General features: G+C 39.9%; 1 protein-coding gene across 20 annotated transcripts in view; it reads left to right on the forward strand.

Annotated features, from left to right (window-relative positions):
- The window catches only part of ANK3 (ankyrin 3), a 374,167-nt gene that overhangs the window by 307,554 nt on the left and 51,446 nt on the right, over positions 1–15,167 (forward strand). For 11 of the 20 annotated variants that reach the window (XM_027817139.2, XM_055721317.1, XM_055721320.1 and 8 more), the window contains 3 exons: positions 1,965–2,071; positions 9,778–10,002; positions 13,086–13,240. In XM_027817139.2, coding sequence (XP_027672940.2) covers positions 1,965–2,071; positions 9,778–10,002; positions 13,086–13,240 — 487 coding nt within the window. Of the gene's footprint in view, positions 1–1,964; positions 2,072–6,161; positions 6,195–9,777; positions 10,003–13,085; positions 13,241–15,167 lie in introns of all 20 variants that reach the window. The other 9 variants (XM_055721313.1, XM_055721318.1, XM_055721322.1 and 6 more) reach the window with 1 other exon arrangement.

Raw genomic sequence — 15,167 nt, forward strand, 5'->3', positions numbered from 1 at the left:
ATAATAAATTGGTTCTTGTTTATCCAAATTTTTACAGATTCTGAGACCAACTGTCTGGATCTTACACTGTTTGGTATAAAAAGTAACAATGTACGCAGTATGAGCTCTTGTGGAGTTAGATCACTTGGAATAGTGGAAATCCACAGCAATGGTTTTCCTGCCTAAACTGCAGGCTCTTCAGAAAATATAGGAGAATCCCTAGTGTTCTACTGGAAAGAGTTAGAAAACTGTCTTCATTAAATTAAGTTATGATACATTTTTCAAAATGGTGATAATTAAATCCACTGCTGTTGCTCAATTGCCATTGTTTTAACGGCATTCATTTTATCTTCTATGTCTGATGGTGCATTTTGGTGTTTAACTTATGCAAGTTTGACCCATTATTTTTGTCTGTGCTTGAACCATCAGGCCTCAAGTATATGTCTTGCAGTGAAAAGTTTAATGAAAGATCCTAATAAAAGAGTTAAGGTAGCAAAAAGAAGAAGGCATTGAACCATTTGCCACAGTGTTGGACAGATGACAGAGCAAAGTCGTACCCTGCAGATATTTCTATCAAATCATAATGTCGATGGGTTTTGAAAAGAAACCTGGGATGCTCATTTGAAATAAAATAAGTGTTTAAAGAGAGAAGTTTATTGGAAACCTCAGAGTGATGGGAGGGTTGCAGGTTCTGAGCAACAACAGAGCACTATCTGTTTGCTTATTTTGTGGAAGGTTCTCGAGAATTATTTTTGTGTGTTTATGACTGACTTTGCCAGATTTACTACTAATGCTGATATTTCCATTCCAAATAATCCATTTGCACTACCTCTATGTGCTAGTACATTAAAAAAAAAAAAAAAAAAAAGAAAAAAAAAAGGGGAAAAAAAAAAGGTGGAAATAATAAAACTTTCCTCTGTAAAGTGTGTGCTTGGCTCAGGTTTGACTTGAACCCACAGAATTTGATTTGAAAACAGCCCATGAGGTTTTAGTCTAACAGACTCTGCTGTCTCTGAGATGTATTTGCCTGTAAGCAGAAAACAACCTGTGTACAGGAAACACTGACATCTTTAACACCATCTTGGGTGAAGATAGTCTGTGTGTATTGCATGACAGCTTCTTGACTTAGTTTTATTGATGTAATTTCTGGTGGTACTTGTTAAATTGTTTAGAAGCTTTCATATCACCCTGGAAATATATAGACATACAGTATGTGAAGATTTCATTTGTTTAATTTCCTAGGAAAAAAAAAATAACTAGAATTGCTTTTCTACACAGATAAGAGGGTTTATAGTGTGAGACCTTGTTGCGGGGCACAGGATGCATGAGTGTGCATGGGCAGCAGTGAGAAACAAATTACGTCTCAATGTCTGCCAGTTGGGGCAGTTAATTATAGCACCAGTGTGCCAGCGCTTTACAGGGTTAAAGCTATTTTTATAGAGATGAGTAGGGACAGTGGCACTCCAGAAAACAGTGTGCATGTTGGTTGTACGTGTATAAAGACAAGCTAAACCCTCCTCCCACCCGGGGCTTGGTCATGCATTTGCAGCTTCAATTAAAACTCTCAGTGAAGTTATTCACAGGTTCTGCTTGAATAAGGACCTATCCAATGGTTTTTTCTCTGGGGGAACATTATACTGCCTGTCTGTATGGTGTATGACTGCAGTACAAATGGTAATATTTTTTTCAATCCTTTTAACCTTGCACATGTAAGTAAAGATTGGAGAGAGACATAGTTGTAACTGAAGGACGTGGGAAAAGCAGGCAAAAAGAATGTTTGAAGATATGCAAGATTAATTTGTCTGTAGATTCCATGTTTTTGTTATGGGATTTCAGTAATTTAACACGTGAGGTACCAGAACGGTTATGTGGAAAGGGGGTCGGATCTAAATTTAATAGAATTATATTAACAAGATTGTATTTAATACAAGTGTTTTCATGTTACTTAAAATTTTTAATTTATATTTTTTTGTTATGTTTTTAAGCACCTGACGTTTCAAAGGGAGTTTGATTCTGATTCTCTCAGGCACTATAGCTGGGCTGCAGACACCTTGGACAATGTTAACCTTGTTTCAAGTCCCATCCATTCCGGGTAGGTCACTTAACAGATTTCCTTTATCTTTAAATGTGGAAGTGTATTGTTAGCTGAAGAATACAGCCTGCTGTAATGGCTGATAACATGCCTATTCCTGCTCCAGCTGAAGCCAGTGGCAAAATTCACAGTGACTTCAAGGAGGGTGCTTAATAAGAAGAGTCAGTCTAAATTCTTGCATATCAAACCAAAAACTTGCTTCTGCACTTGGTTTTCTGAATGCCAAAACATTGTAATCCCACAGGCTTCTCTTTAATAGTCCTGGTTTGCTGCTTCTGTTGCTTATGCTTTGCTTTTAAGTGTCATAAGGTGATTTTGTTTGAATTGTATTAAATTATTTGGAATATTAAATCAGAGATCTAATGTTATGCTTTCTGCTCTTTCGTAGAGAAAAAAATAGGGGACTTTAATTTAACCTCTTATTTTATACATACTTCCAAACTGCTGCCTATTCTCCAATATCTATAGATTGATTTTACTATTCATTTACTTATGAGTCATCGCTGTAGTTCTGGTGTTTCTTGACATAGACTTGATTTAAATGCAGTGTTTGAATGACTATTGTAGAAATTTACAAATATGTGTGTAACTGAAAGGAATCATTGCATATGAGATGACTGTCTAGTACAAATATTTGTTGTTTAATTTTCAACATCAGAACATTGAATTTCACATCCTTTTCAATTTACTTCTCCATTTTGTGACTTATTACATTCTCATAATGAAAATGAGTGCAGCACATACCAAAAGATTTCAGTTCCAAAACAGCAGCAAGTCCCACAAATCTAAAACTACAGTCCCACAATACATGTAAGCACCTGCTTCTGCTGAACAGATCTATACAATGGTGGATTTAGGGGTCTTGAGCTGATAAAACACTGCATACGGTCAATGCTAGCATTGAAATGTCAAGAATTGCAGAATAAAAAACTCAAGTCTGTTGGTTATCGCAGAAAGGTATGTCAGCAAAGGACCTCAGGGAGCTGGTAGTCCACCCATTTGCATTACAGCAGCATAAAATATAGTCAAGCCATTCCTGAAATACGTTTACATTTTTTTATGGTCACTGAAAATAAGAGATTATATAGTTTCCCAGCTTCAGTAATTCACTATCTTTTGTTACGATATTTCTTCCCCTTACTTAAATGCAACTTAAAATTTCTTTGCTGCATATTAAGCCTATTTGTTGTTGTACCCATGGTAGTCACAGAGTACAATACCTTGCAGGTCTCTTAACAATGTTTTATATGTTGGAAGACATGTAATCCTCTCTTTTATAGACCAAAATGTCCCAGCTCCTCCTAGGTGACGCTTTCCACATTTCAGTGCATTCTTGTTGCTGTCCCCTGGCTCTCTCCAGTTTGATGATAGCTTATTTCTAAGCCAGGATCACTACCTCTTTGGTTTGACACATGATACACTTCGTCTTAAGCAATCCCACAATAAAGACTGCCATTTTGGTAATTACAGTTTCTATTGATGGGTGTTCTTGGTCCTTTTCTGAAATTCTGTAGTCTGGTTATTTTTTCTGTTTTGTGCTTACGTGTTTGCTTTTGCCTTTATGGATCTTTAAGGTTCCTCCTGAGCCTCCTTTTCTCCAGCCTAAACAAACCCGAGTTCCCTCAGCCACTGCTCATCAGACTTGTGCTCGACACCTTTCACCAGCTTCGTTGTCCTTCTTTGGACACGCTCCAGCACCTCAGTGTCTTGTAGTGAGTGGCCAAAAACTGAACAGTTTGTTGGTTCAAGACCTTTTTCCAATTGTAGCAAGATAACTTTTAATTTTGATCCAAAGACTTTTCAGACCTTCTTTCTGTCCAGTGTTCAAATCGGGAATGAAGACATTAGCTTAGTACCTGGCCCAGGGCAGCATGGTGAAATCTGCGCTTGAAGTTTCCTTTCCGTTTAACTGTAAAGCACTGATGGTATCTCATTTGAGGTAACTTCTTAGATGATTATGCTCTTATCTATACTGTACCGGTTGCTTGCCTAAATACCAAGACAGTACTTGGTACTTGGCTACTGGGGAAGTTACCCTGTCAAAGAAGGAAGGTAAATTAACCTGAGGGCAGTTACTCCTGCCACTCATGTTTTGGCTCAGCTGGTGGCAGGCGAGTTGTAATCTCTTGATTATCCTTTAGGCCCTTATAGATTGATTGTTGGATAATTTATTCCTGAATATTTCTGGTAATTGGAGTTAAAATGATCGGTCTAAAATTTTCTGGCTCCTTCTGATCCTGGTACAAAATGGGTCTGATGTTTGAATCCTGCCAGTCCTCTGGGACAATACTTGTCTGTCATTAGTTCTGCAGCATGCTCACTGATGGTTCCAACCCTCCAAAACATATATTCTTTGGACGTGGGAACTTTCACATCAACTACTTCAGATACGATCCCTTTGTACATCAGTCCTTGCTAATTCCAGACATAGCCTTAGCTGCTGCAGACCTGCAGCAGTGGAGCAGACTGGGGGGGTGCAGGGGAGGGAGAGAATCTGAGCATGGAATATTCCCCAAACAGGTATAGCTTTTCTGACTTGTCACATTTCTCATTTGGCAGATAAAGTCCATCAGAAATGATGCCCTGATGACTCGGTTGCTTTGTTAGGAAAATACCCTCACTCATAATTTATTTTCTTTTCAGTTGTGGCCCCGTGTTATAATACGATACTGTTGGGGTTTCCCTCTTATCTTCATCTGGGGGCATGCAACAGATGTTCCCTTCACATCCTCGAGTACCTCAACACATCTCATATGCAGAGGATTGTGACTTTTTTGTGTCCTTCTGTCAGTCTGTTTCTGAAGAGCAACTCCTCCTCTGCTTGTTTGCAGCACTTCATCCCCGGCTTTGTCCCATCCTTTCGGTGGCCATAGGCAAAGGCATGCAGGCTGCCCTGTGGTGCGGGTCACCCTGAGGCCAGGGCCTGACCCCACCACTCTGTGCATTCCTCATCCTCCCCCAGGCTCGGCAACGTGCCAGCCACGCTGGGGGAGCTCCTCTGCAGCCAGCTGCCCCGCGTTGCTCTTTTCCCCCTCTACCCACTGTCAGAAGGGAGCATCAAAGTTTGCTCCTGTTTCTTCACTGAGGCAGAAGGGGAATTTTAGGAGCAGGATGTGGAGATCCAGCAGTGTATCAGTGAAAGGGGAAGAAAGAAGGAATTGTTGGCAGTAATTTCAACTCTTCTGGTTTTTCCTTTTTTTAAGCCAAGATAATGGTTTATATTTTTCTTTTTGAGCTCAGATGAGTTGTTTTGCCAGTGTATATTTTGAATGGGGTCCATTGTAAGCAGTACTTTGAAATGTGTCATGAATCTTGAGGCCTCTGGAAGGGTAGAGACCCTTCACCAAAATGACCTTCAGCTTTCAGATGTGAGCTTGCTGGTGAAACTGAAATGTGGGTGTGCTCTCTTCATGTTGCTTTTTTTAACTCCTTGGTTGTCTTAGCCAAAAGAAAAAAAATTAATGTGTCACACTGTCTTCCATATTGAGAAACTCAGAAATACCGCATCCAGTCTTGCAAGGTGGAATACATCAGATTGATTATAGTTTACTCCAACCTCCTGTACACACAGAAGAGCTCATTTTTGAAAGCAGTGTAATGAATGGCATGGAGTGATGCTTCTTTCAAGTATCCTGCCGTACATTACACTTTACACATTCTACTTTGGAAAATAAACTGCTATAGAGAAGCGCAAGAATTCGTTTTCCGTGGCACAGTGCAGCATGCTTTGGGAATTAAATAAAGAAGCTGTGTTACAATAAATTCTCTGTTGACCTAAGTAAATTGCAAATGTTTTTCTGTTCTCCATGTGCTTCTGCATTTCTCAGAGAAATGATGGACTTGTGCTAACTAATTAAATGAACACTTTCTTTCAGATTTTTTTTCCCACGTGTAGTACAGTCTATGTGACATAGGTCACAATATGGGAAACAAAAGCCAAATAATTTCTAAAGTTGGCCTTTGAATGTGCTGCTTTTGTTATTTTGCTGATTGTTACTTTTCCTTTATGCTTATTATTGATATTTTCTGTTGCTTGCTTCTAATTATCTTACATTAATTTTTCCCATTTGCTTTCTAAATTATTTTGCAGCTATTCCTCTCCACTCCCCCAGTATGATTCAAGGTGATAACTCTGTGCTTTCTGTGACTCCTCATTTTATTATCTTTTTTTAAACTTTTTTCCCACAGTGTGTGTAGATGTTTGTAGTGCATCCGCCCACATCCTCATCCCTTCCATGTATTCAAGTAGAAATGCTCATTAGCATTTAGAGTTGTGTTTTAGAGATCATATTGTAGTTCCCATTATTAGTGCAACATTAATTTAGGTAAGCATCAGCTACTAATCTTTTTGATAGAAAGTGCATGAAATACTGTTTGGAATTATTGTTATTGTTTCAAACTGTAAATTACTAATTTGAGAACTAAACAAGGAAATAATTAATATGCTGTTGACAACGATTACCTTTATATGGGAGCAATATGCATAAAGGCTGATTTGCTAAAGGTTTTGTCTTCACTGAAGGCTGCAGTGCAGTTTAGACACCAAAGGTGGCTGTAACAGGCTAGTTCCTGCGGTTGGGCATAGACCCATGAGTCAAGGTTTTATCTACCCTTGCTGTGAGCAGTGTGCATTGGCAGTGCTAAGCCCCACATTGCCAAGGTTGAACTGACCTTGAAATCTACAGCCTAAATGTACCTGAGAACTTGGGGCCTGACTTTTACAGGTACTTTATTTTAACTTCCACGGATTATTTTTTTTTAATTATGAATTTGTCAGTTGATTTAGGTGCCTAGAGATTTTTGACAATCCACTCTTACATACTTGCGTCATTTAAATAGTTTGTATACAGAGACAGCATCTTATCTGAGCGCAAGCTTTAGCATTTTTGCATTAGATGAAAAACTGCTTTTTTTTTTTTTAATTAATTCTGAGATGGCTTAACATGCCAGTAATTGCATACATGATAGGCAGCTCTCTAAAACATTGCTTTGTGCCGAGCCACCAGGCCAAGCTCAGCCTTGCCAAGCTTCCTGGCAGGCCCCTCTGTTGCTCTGTGGTGCACCGACCAGATGTGCCTTCTCAGAGCTGCTGCAGCATCAGCCCTGAAGGGATGCTCCAGCCAGCCACCCCTCCACCCTGCTCACTTCCATGTAGTCTGAAGGGCCCTATCCTCTCTGCAGACAAAAACCATGCACATTTTTAAAAGGCCACTGAGGTGCCAATTGTAACAGATTCCTTTCAGTATTCTCCCTTCACTGACCAAGAGCTGTGGGTTCCTGCTTAGTATTTGACTTTGCTTCATCGTAAATGATAATGGATTGTCTTGAACTCTCTTCACAGCTAGTCACAAGCTGGCTCCTTGCCAGCCCTGAAGAACAGCCACTGGCCCACCCTTCCACAGGCTCAGTGGCATCAGCCTTCACCATCCACCGTATAGAGCAGTTGCAGGGAGAAAATGCAACATAAACATGCTGACAGTCTAATAGTGCTCAGTGAGCCAAGGGGAGGGGGAACCAAAGGTCCAGGCTCTCTAGAGCTGTTGCCTTTGCTTGGTACAGCCTTCTGTTAGCAAACAGGAAAGTGTTCCTGTCAACAGAGTTTACAAACATCTAAGATCTTACGATCTATAAGTATTAAGTTTAACATAACTTACATACTCTATAATTCAAAGACTGAACGTGTTGTTTTTGACATAGATCTAGTATTTGTAGAAAGCACTTGATTAGCCATTCAGCAAAGATCCCGTCCCAGTGAAACAATTCCTCTTATAAGGAACTGGGGTACCCTAGCAGCAAAGATTGGATTTGTTCAGTAGAGTACAATGTGTTTATCTAGGAGAGAAGTGTGGATACAATTTATTTGTATGAAAACTATTGTGAAATATCGTTAATTTTATTACATGCTTTAGTACTGTAAAATGTCTGGGCCACAAGAAATGATAGATTTGGTTTAGGGTCATCCCAGAGTGCTTTTTCACCTCCCCATCTTTAACTGATGGATTTTAATTTGGTTTGAAGAAAAGCAATATAGCCATTTCTTTATCTGGAATCCAGTTGGACAACCTTTCTGTCGTGCTTCATATTTTTACAGCTTGTGTCCCTATCTGCCTGTCTCCTGCAGACCGCTAAATACCAAGTTTTGACCAGAGTCCTGCTTTTGTGCAGATTTTCCCAACCCACGGTGGCCGGATTTCAGAATGCAGCTTATTTGCAGGCCTGGCCAATGCACTTCAGCTGTTACTTTTGATACCCTGCTGTGTCAAAAGCAAATGTAACAGTCTTGCACAAATTCCCATTCATACTTCAGAGCATTTGGGGGCTTTTTCAAAGAATCTTCATGAGCCCCCTGGATTATTGGCTCCTACCCTAGTTCAATTTGCAGTAGGGAACCAGGAAATTGAATGGATTCACCTGTTAATCATGTGAAGGTTTAATTCTTAAGATCTGGAAGTTTTGGCGACAGCCTTGCTAATAGTGAAACCATACAGCAGATGTACCAGCTATGTCAGTGTCTGCATAGCATACAGACAGAGAAAACAAAAATCGTATTAGCATTAAGACTGAGTTGGTAACTCATGTCCCTCTTGATACTGGCCTGTTACTACATCTTCTGCCTGAAGCTAGTCTCTCTCAGAAGCTTATGGTAGAGAGGAAAAGGGAAGGTATTCTGGAGCACCAGTGGAGACACACACACCACCCCCACCCCCCATAACTATTTAGAGCTGCAGGAAGCTGTATGTGTTGATCCCTGTAAAGGGGAAGGATTTTTGCTGCAGAGTTTTGAAACAGGCTGATTTTTGGTCCTGGGAGGACACTCTGCTTTCCTGTCACTGTTCTGTTAAAGACAGTAATGCTTCATGTATGCAGCTTCTCAGCATTTCATAGCTGAAATAAACCACAGCTGTTAATGATGTTTTTCTTGTTAATATTAATTATTCCCTTGCTAATGGAAATAATTTTATTTTAAAACCTACCACTAACCACTTACAAATATAATTGCTTACCCTTAAATGGAAAATTATGCCTTGGAATGACACTGGCAAATGTGATTTTTCTTTAACGTCACTTTTTGCTAAGGAATGTCATCTTCACAGAGGAGTAATGACATGATTTCCTCCAGAGTGCCAGCAGCCTAAGGAAAGTAATATACTTGATATTCTCACTATTCCGCACCAGTGGAAGCCCTTAGTAGCCTGGACTGACTGTCACTCATGGTGCCAGCACTCGCTCTGCCAGCCGTCAGGAGTGTTTGCAAATGAGACTGTGAGGAGGTTTTTGAAGACTGAGATTCCCCAAAATAATAAGCATTTTTAATTCTCATTTTTCTACACTGTCTGGTTCCTTTCTGCAAGTGAGGCTAATTACTGTTGTTTATGGACAGTAGAGCTAACAGTAATGGAGGGGTGTTTTTAAATTCTAATAAACTAGTTCTAATACACTGCTTGTGTACTCTTAATCTAAATTACTCAGTAGCACCTGTTCATTTCACCATGACGTTGCTAGACCTTTAGCAACTCCTGCTTTTGATAACCAATAGTTAACATGTAAGTATAAGGTTTTTTAAAGAATCTTCATGTCCTTTTTAGTTTAGCTGGGGTTGGGAGGATTTTTCTAATAAAGTTTTAAAGACTGTGGTGGTTGACTTTTTGCTGATGATCTGCTTGCTTTGTGACCATTTTCATTGACATGTTTCCTTTTTCCTACAGTTTCCTGGTTAGTTTTATGGTTGATGCACGTGGGGGTTCGATGAGGGGTAGTCGCCATCATGGAATGAGAATAATTATCCCACCACGCAAGTGTACAGCACCAACCCGCATCACTTGCCGCTTGGTAAAGAGGCATAAACTGGCCAGCCCACCACCGATGGTTGAAGGAGAAGGATTAGCCAGTAGACTTGTAGAAATGGGGCCAGCAGGGGCACAGTTTTTAGGGTAAGTTTTTATATGATTTTCATTGTTTACACTCATGTTGCATCTTTCATTTCCTTTATCCTGTGAATCTGACTAGTTAAACATTGACTCTTCCCTCATTTGAGCACATAAGATAGGCTACTTAAATTGAAATATTAAAAAATGCCAACCTGCCATTCCTTCCAGAAAGTACCCTTGTATTTTAAGGGGAGCTTTGCCTTGTATGGTGACTGCAGGATGGAGCTGAAGGTAAGGAAAGCCATGGAAAGGCCAAGTCCTGCCCCCATCTACTCATGCAACCTGCCTTTGAAATCAGGAGCCACACACCTATAACCCAGAACAGGTTTTGGCCCTTTCTCTCATAGAGTACCAGAGAAACATCACAGTCACAAAAAAAAGGGTCCTAAAGTCACCTACAAGAACTCAAATATTGAGCTCTGTTCCCTATGCCATGGCATGTGCACAGCTCCTGCTGGAGTTGCTGGGAGCTGCCTGTCTCCATCCTGTGGAGCAAAGCCACTGGTAGTGACAGCGGAGCACTTAATGTAGAGCATCAAGTAGTACAAATGCTAGGAACTGACTTTTTTTAAAGGTTAAAATAGAGGAAACGATCCACTATGATGTGGCTTTTTTTTCCCTAATTATAAATTTTGTTCGTTACCATGAGTGGCACCCTGGTGTAAACTGCTGGTTCTGTCGGGAATGACAGCTTGTTCCTAATTTCCCCTTCTTGTTTCTCTTCCTGCTGCATGGATGTTATTCAGTAAACTGCATCTTCCTAACACTCCTCCCCCTCTAAATGAGGGCGAGAGCATGGTTAGCCGAATCCTGCAGCTTGGTCCACAAGGAACAAAATTTATTGGGTAGGATATGTACGGAAAAGATACAGAATGTTTACAGTTTTTCTTTTGTTTCAAATTTTTTGTTATTCCCATTTTTTTTTTTAAGTTTTCTAAAGCTTTCAGTTGATTTATGTCACTGAAAGAAAATCATAGTGGCTTGATTTAATATAGCTCTGCTACTACCTTGTGCTTATAGGCATGTAAAATTCACTGCCAGCATTCTGCTTTCATAACTTCTGTGCTTTTGTAATTTTTTAAATTTGAAGTGTTTCAACTACATCAAGTACATTTTAATACACAGTGACAGTCCTTTAAGTTCAACCCTGTGGTAGAGAAGGTATTTACAGGCCTTAAGTGAGTCTATTTTGGGAAGAGCATTTGTAAAATGTGATTGCATAAAGTCTTTTAAAGATCATTTAGAAAAAATGTCATTGAGTGAATGAATTCATTCACCAAAGTTGGAGAAACACTGATCTTTTCAAACTGCAAGAGGCATCTTATTAAATTTATAAAGCCACGTATGCTACCCAAAGGAACTGCAGTGTATAATCTAAAAATGAAAGAATGTTTCCGTATATTTTTGACTGTTGTTTTCAAACCCTATTGTGAAATCTATTGCATTAGGTTTTCAAAATATTGGTGAGTGTTTGGCGTTCCAAACCTGTTCAATACCTTCTCACTGAGTATTCTTGTTAAATGTCATGCACAAAACTGTGTGGTTTCTAAATATTTACAGAGACAGTATCTGAAATATTAGCCTGCAAAGATTGTACTATAGTGTTAGTTTTCAGTTTGTACTTTTTTTTGAACTAGAGAGTAAATATCTTAAGCAAGGTATTTGAATTTTTAGTATTTACTTGCTGTGCACAATGGGAGACAGCAGCTACATTCCTATTAAAGGACTTGAGACTAGAGTAATAGCCTGGGTGTTTTTAAAAGTATCTAAAGTATGTATTAAACTGTCTTTTTCTATTTTCATGGGGAAAAAATACCACCTAGCTCTCTTCCCTTGGTATTTAATGTGAAAACTGGACTTCCAGCTAGTTTATGTTTTTCCTCATGGTGGGTGTTGTGATTTCTGTACTTGAGTAATTGGTTAATGCACCCAACACCTTGCAGGTGTACAGTACCACAGAAGTGCTGCATACTGCTCCCATCATGTGATGCTACTTTTAACTGAGTTATTACAAAGCAGTGAAATCCTTTACAACCTCTGTAGGAAAATAATGATACTGTCTATTTAAATGTCTTAAAGCTGCATAATCCATAATTGTTCACTTACTGTGTGATTTCAGTCCGTTTGTCTTAGCATACTTTAAAATGCATATCCTGCCTGTGAAGTGTTTGGCAAAAGTGTCTGTTTTGTTAAGGAATGGCACATGAAGTGAATGGTGGTTTCTGTTGATTGTTCACAATAATTGTTCAGTAATGCACTTGCAGTCCTCTGTTGAAGGTACATTGTCTGGTGACATAGGTGTATTATTAACCACCTTCTCATTCCCTTTCCTTCCCCCCAAAAATGTTTGACACTAACTAATATAAGTGTGGTCATGATGTTGCTTAACTCAGAGAAATCCATTCTGAAAGGATCCAAACATTCCCCAGTGACGTTTACAGTGCAGATGTTGCAGCTGTGATTTTGGGCATGAGAACCAGAAAGTGAAGCTAATGAGAAATGACCTCTTGTGTTTCACAGGAGCTGCCTCAACAGAGAGCCAGGGAGAGCTTTGAAAAGTTTGGGACTTAGTCTGAAGTTTAACACCTACATGCACGCGCAGTTCCTGCTGCAGTCAGTAGCTGTTTGCATGTGTTTGGATAGCTGGACTGTTTCTGAACTGACTTTGCCTCTTTAAATCCCTTGAGCCAAACCCAAATTTTGACTATGCTAATGCCAATTGAAAGTCAGTGGTGCTGTGTGTGCTGGAGGCAGGTTGGATCACCTACATCCTGGAATAAATGAGCAGGGAGAACTCTCCTTAACTGTCACTGTATAATAGTTGTTGCTATTTTTTTCATGTAGGCAGCTGATTCAGAAGATTTCCATTTAAAAAAGAGCTATATATAAATATTTTCAAGTTATCTATTAATTACAGTTTAAATTATAAAGGATTGTGCAGCTTTGGCAATTTTAAAAACATTTTTACCATAATAGTGCTAACTATTTAAAATGACTGTAGTTTTCTTAAGGACTTAACACCCATAGGAAATTAAGGACAGTGAGGAGTTACAGGATTAAAAATAATACAATCCTTTTTTCTCTAGCCCTGTCATAGTGGAAATCCCGCATTTTGGATCAATGCGAGGAAAGGAAAGAGAACTAATCGTACTTCGAAGTGAAAATGGTGAAACGTGGAAGGAGCATCAGTATGACAGCAAACATGAAGACTTAACTGAAATACTCAATGGCATGGATGAAGGTAAAATTTTTCTCAAAGCTTTAGCAAGCCTTACCTTTGTGCAGGCTTGCTAACATGAGCAGACTAAAGCAACCTAACGTAAAACAGTGCAGGGGATATCTGACTTTGGGGAAGATGGTGTGCGTTACGTATTAAACAAATGGAAAGAGTGTAAAGAGAAATTGTTCAGCAGTGGCCTGGAGACGTCCTGAAATGAGTGGTAAGTTTTGGTCTGAAGTCTTGGCAAGTTTAAGCAAAGTTGCACGGTTGCTTTACAGCATAAAGTTGAGAATAACATCCCAGCTGGAGGTAAGCATGTTTCTGCTGCTCGGGCAAGGCCACCTGAAGGTCATTCCAAACCAACAACGAAGTGTAAATATCGGTTATATTGTGCTTTCCCACAGATGCAGAGCTCAGCCCCTGCACTATTCTTCTTTGAAACGGTATTGTTAGAGGTTGCCTCCCATAAACAGACAACCTGCCTTCCTGATGCCCATCTGGGAAGTCTGGCTCCCTTGTTTTGCTTGGACATTGCTGTTACGTGAGAGTCCCTTAAGATGAGAGGACTCAGCTGTACACAGTTCATCAGAGGCTGCTGTGACAGATGGTCCCCACGGACACATTGTGGGCAAAGCCAGGCTGGGGCTGCAGTGATCCTTTGGCACCACTGCTTTCTTTTTTTAGCAAGTGTTTTTCAATACTTGTGCCAATAAACCTTTGCTTGAACTCTTTGCATCTGAGTGTGAATGAAATAGCTTGTGGTTTGGCCTTTGGTTTTCTGTATGGATTTATCCACAGGATTTTCTCTGGATAAACTCCTACAGAAAGTCACAGTGCGGCGGGGTACAAGCTGCAGGACAGTTCTTTCATTGTCAGCAAAAACTTTTGAGGCAATTCATCGGGCCATGGATGGCAGTTGAGAGGTATCTGTGAGCAGGCTCTGCCTTTGATCTTGGCCTCTTGTTTGAAGAAGGCAGCCTCATTAAAAGGCGTGCTTTGAGAACATGGGAAGGAGAGTAGCGCTGTTTTGAGGGGCTCCCTGGACTTGTGTAGTATTTTCACTTCAAAGTACTTGAACTGCACATGAACTTGTAAAAATACAGAGCAATGACAGCGTGTGTTGTATGATCTATTCTAGCTACTTATTTTGAAATATGTATAATAGAACCAACCAAGCAGTAGGGCAGAAACACTGCAAATGTTGGATCAGTGGGTTTGGAAAAATGCAATAAACCTTATCAGAGAAGGGTACCTAAAAGCAGTGGAATAGGCAGAAAAGTGAGCATGCCCCGGGACAGTACTGCTTGGGGAAGAATTGCTTCAGGATTGAAGGCAGTAGCGCAGCCTTTCTGAAAGAAACATCTCACCACCACACCCTCCTCCTCTGTGCACTAGCATGGGATAGGAAGTAATTGTTTGGCATTTGGGCGAAATATTGGTGCCTTGTCAGTGGTGAGGTATTTAGAACCGATCAGCTGCTTGCTTGTTTGCTTCATATGCTTTCCAAACTGAGCTTAGTTCAGTTTTGGGATAGGAAATCTGGGCATAAAAACACTGTTCTAAAGTGTTCCAACTTGCATTACTTATGAAAGCTCTCCAGAGGTGCCATATGGATAAATTCACATTTTACAGAGAAGTCAACAAATAAAAACACTTTGAGAGAGGTAGGCACGAAGCTGTCAATACTTAGAGCCTAAAATAATAAGCTTCACGATTTGGAGCCAGCATACAACTTTCTGATCTGTTGAGGGTTTCAGGTGGCTCTTCCCTTCTGGGGAACTGCAGTTTGAGGTTACTGGGTATATGTACAGCCGATGAATCACAGAAAGTATGATGGACGCTGTACTATTCCCTTAGAATGAAAATATTTGACACCTTAAAAGCCAAGCCACAGAAATGCCTTTTACCAATCCAGGCAATCATTTCTGAGAGAGAAAGGAGAAAAAAT

Source organism: Falco cherrug, chromosome 9 (genome assembly GCF_023634085.1).
Source record: "Falco cherrug isolate bFalChe1 chromosome 9, bFalChe1.pri, whole genome shotgun sequence".
Taxonomy (NCBI): Eukaryota; Metazoa; Chordata; class Aves; order Falconiformes; family Falconidae; genus Falco; species Falco cherrug.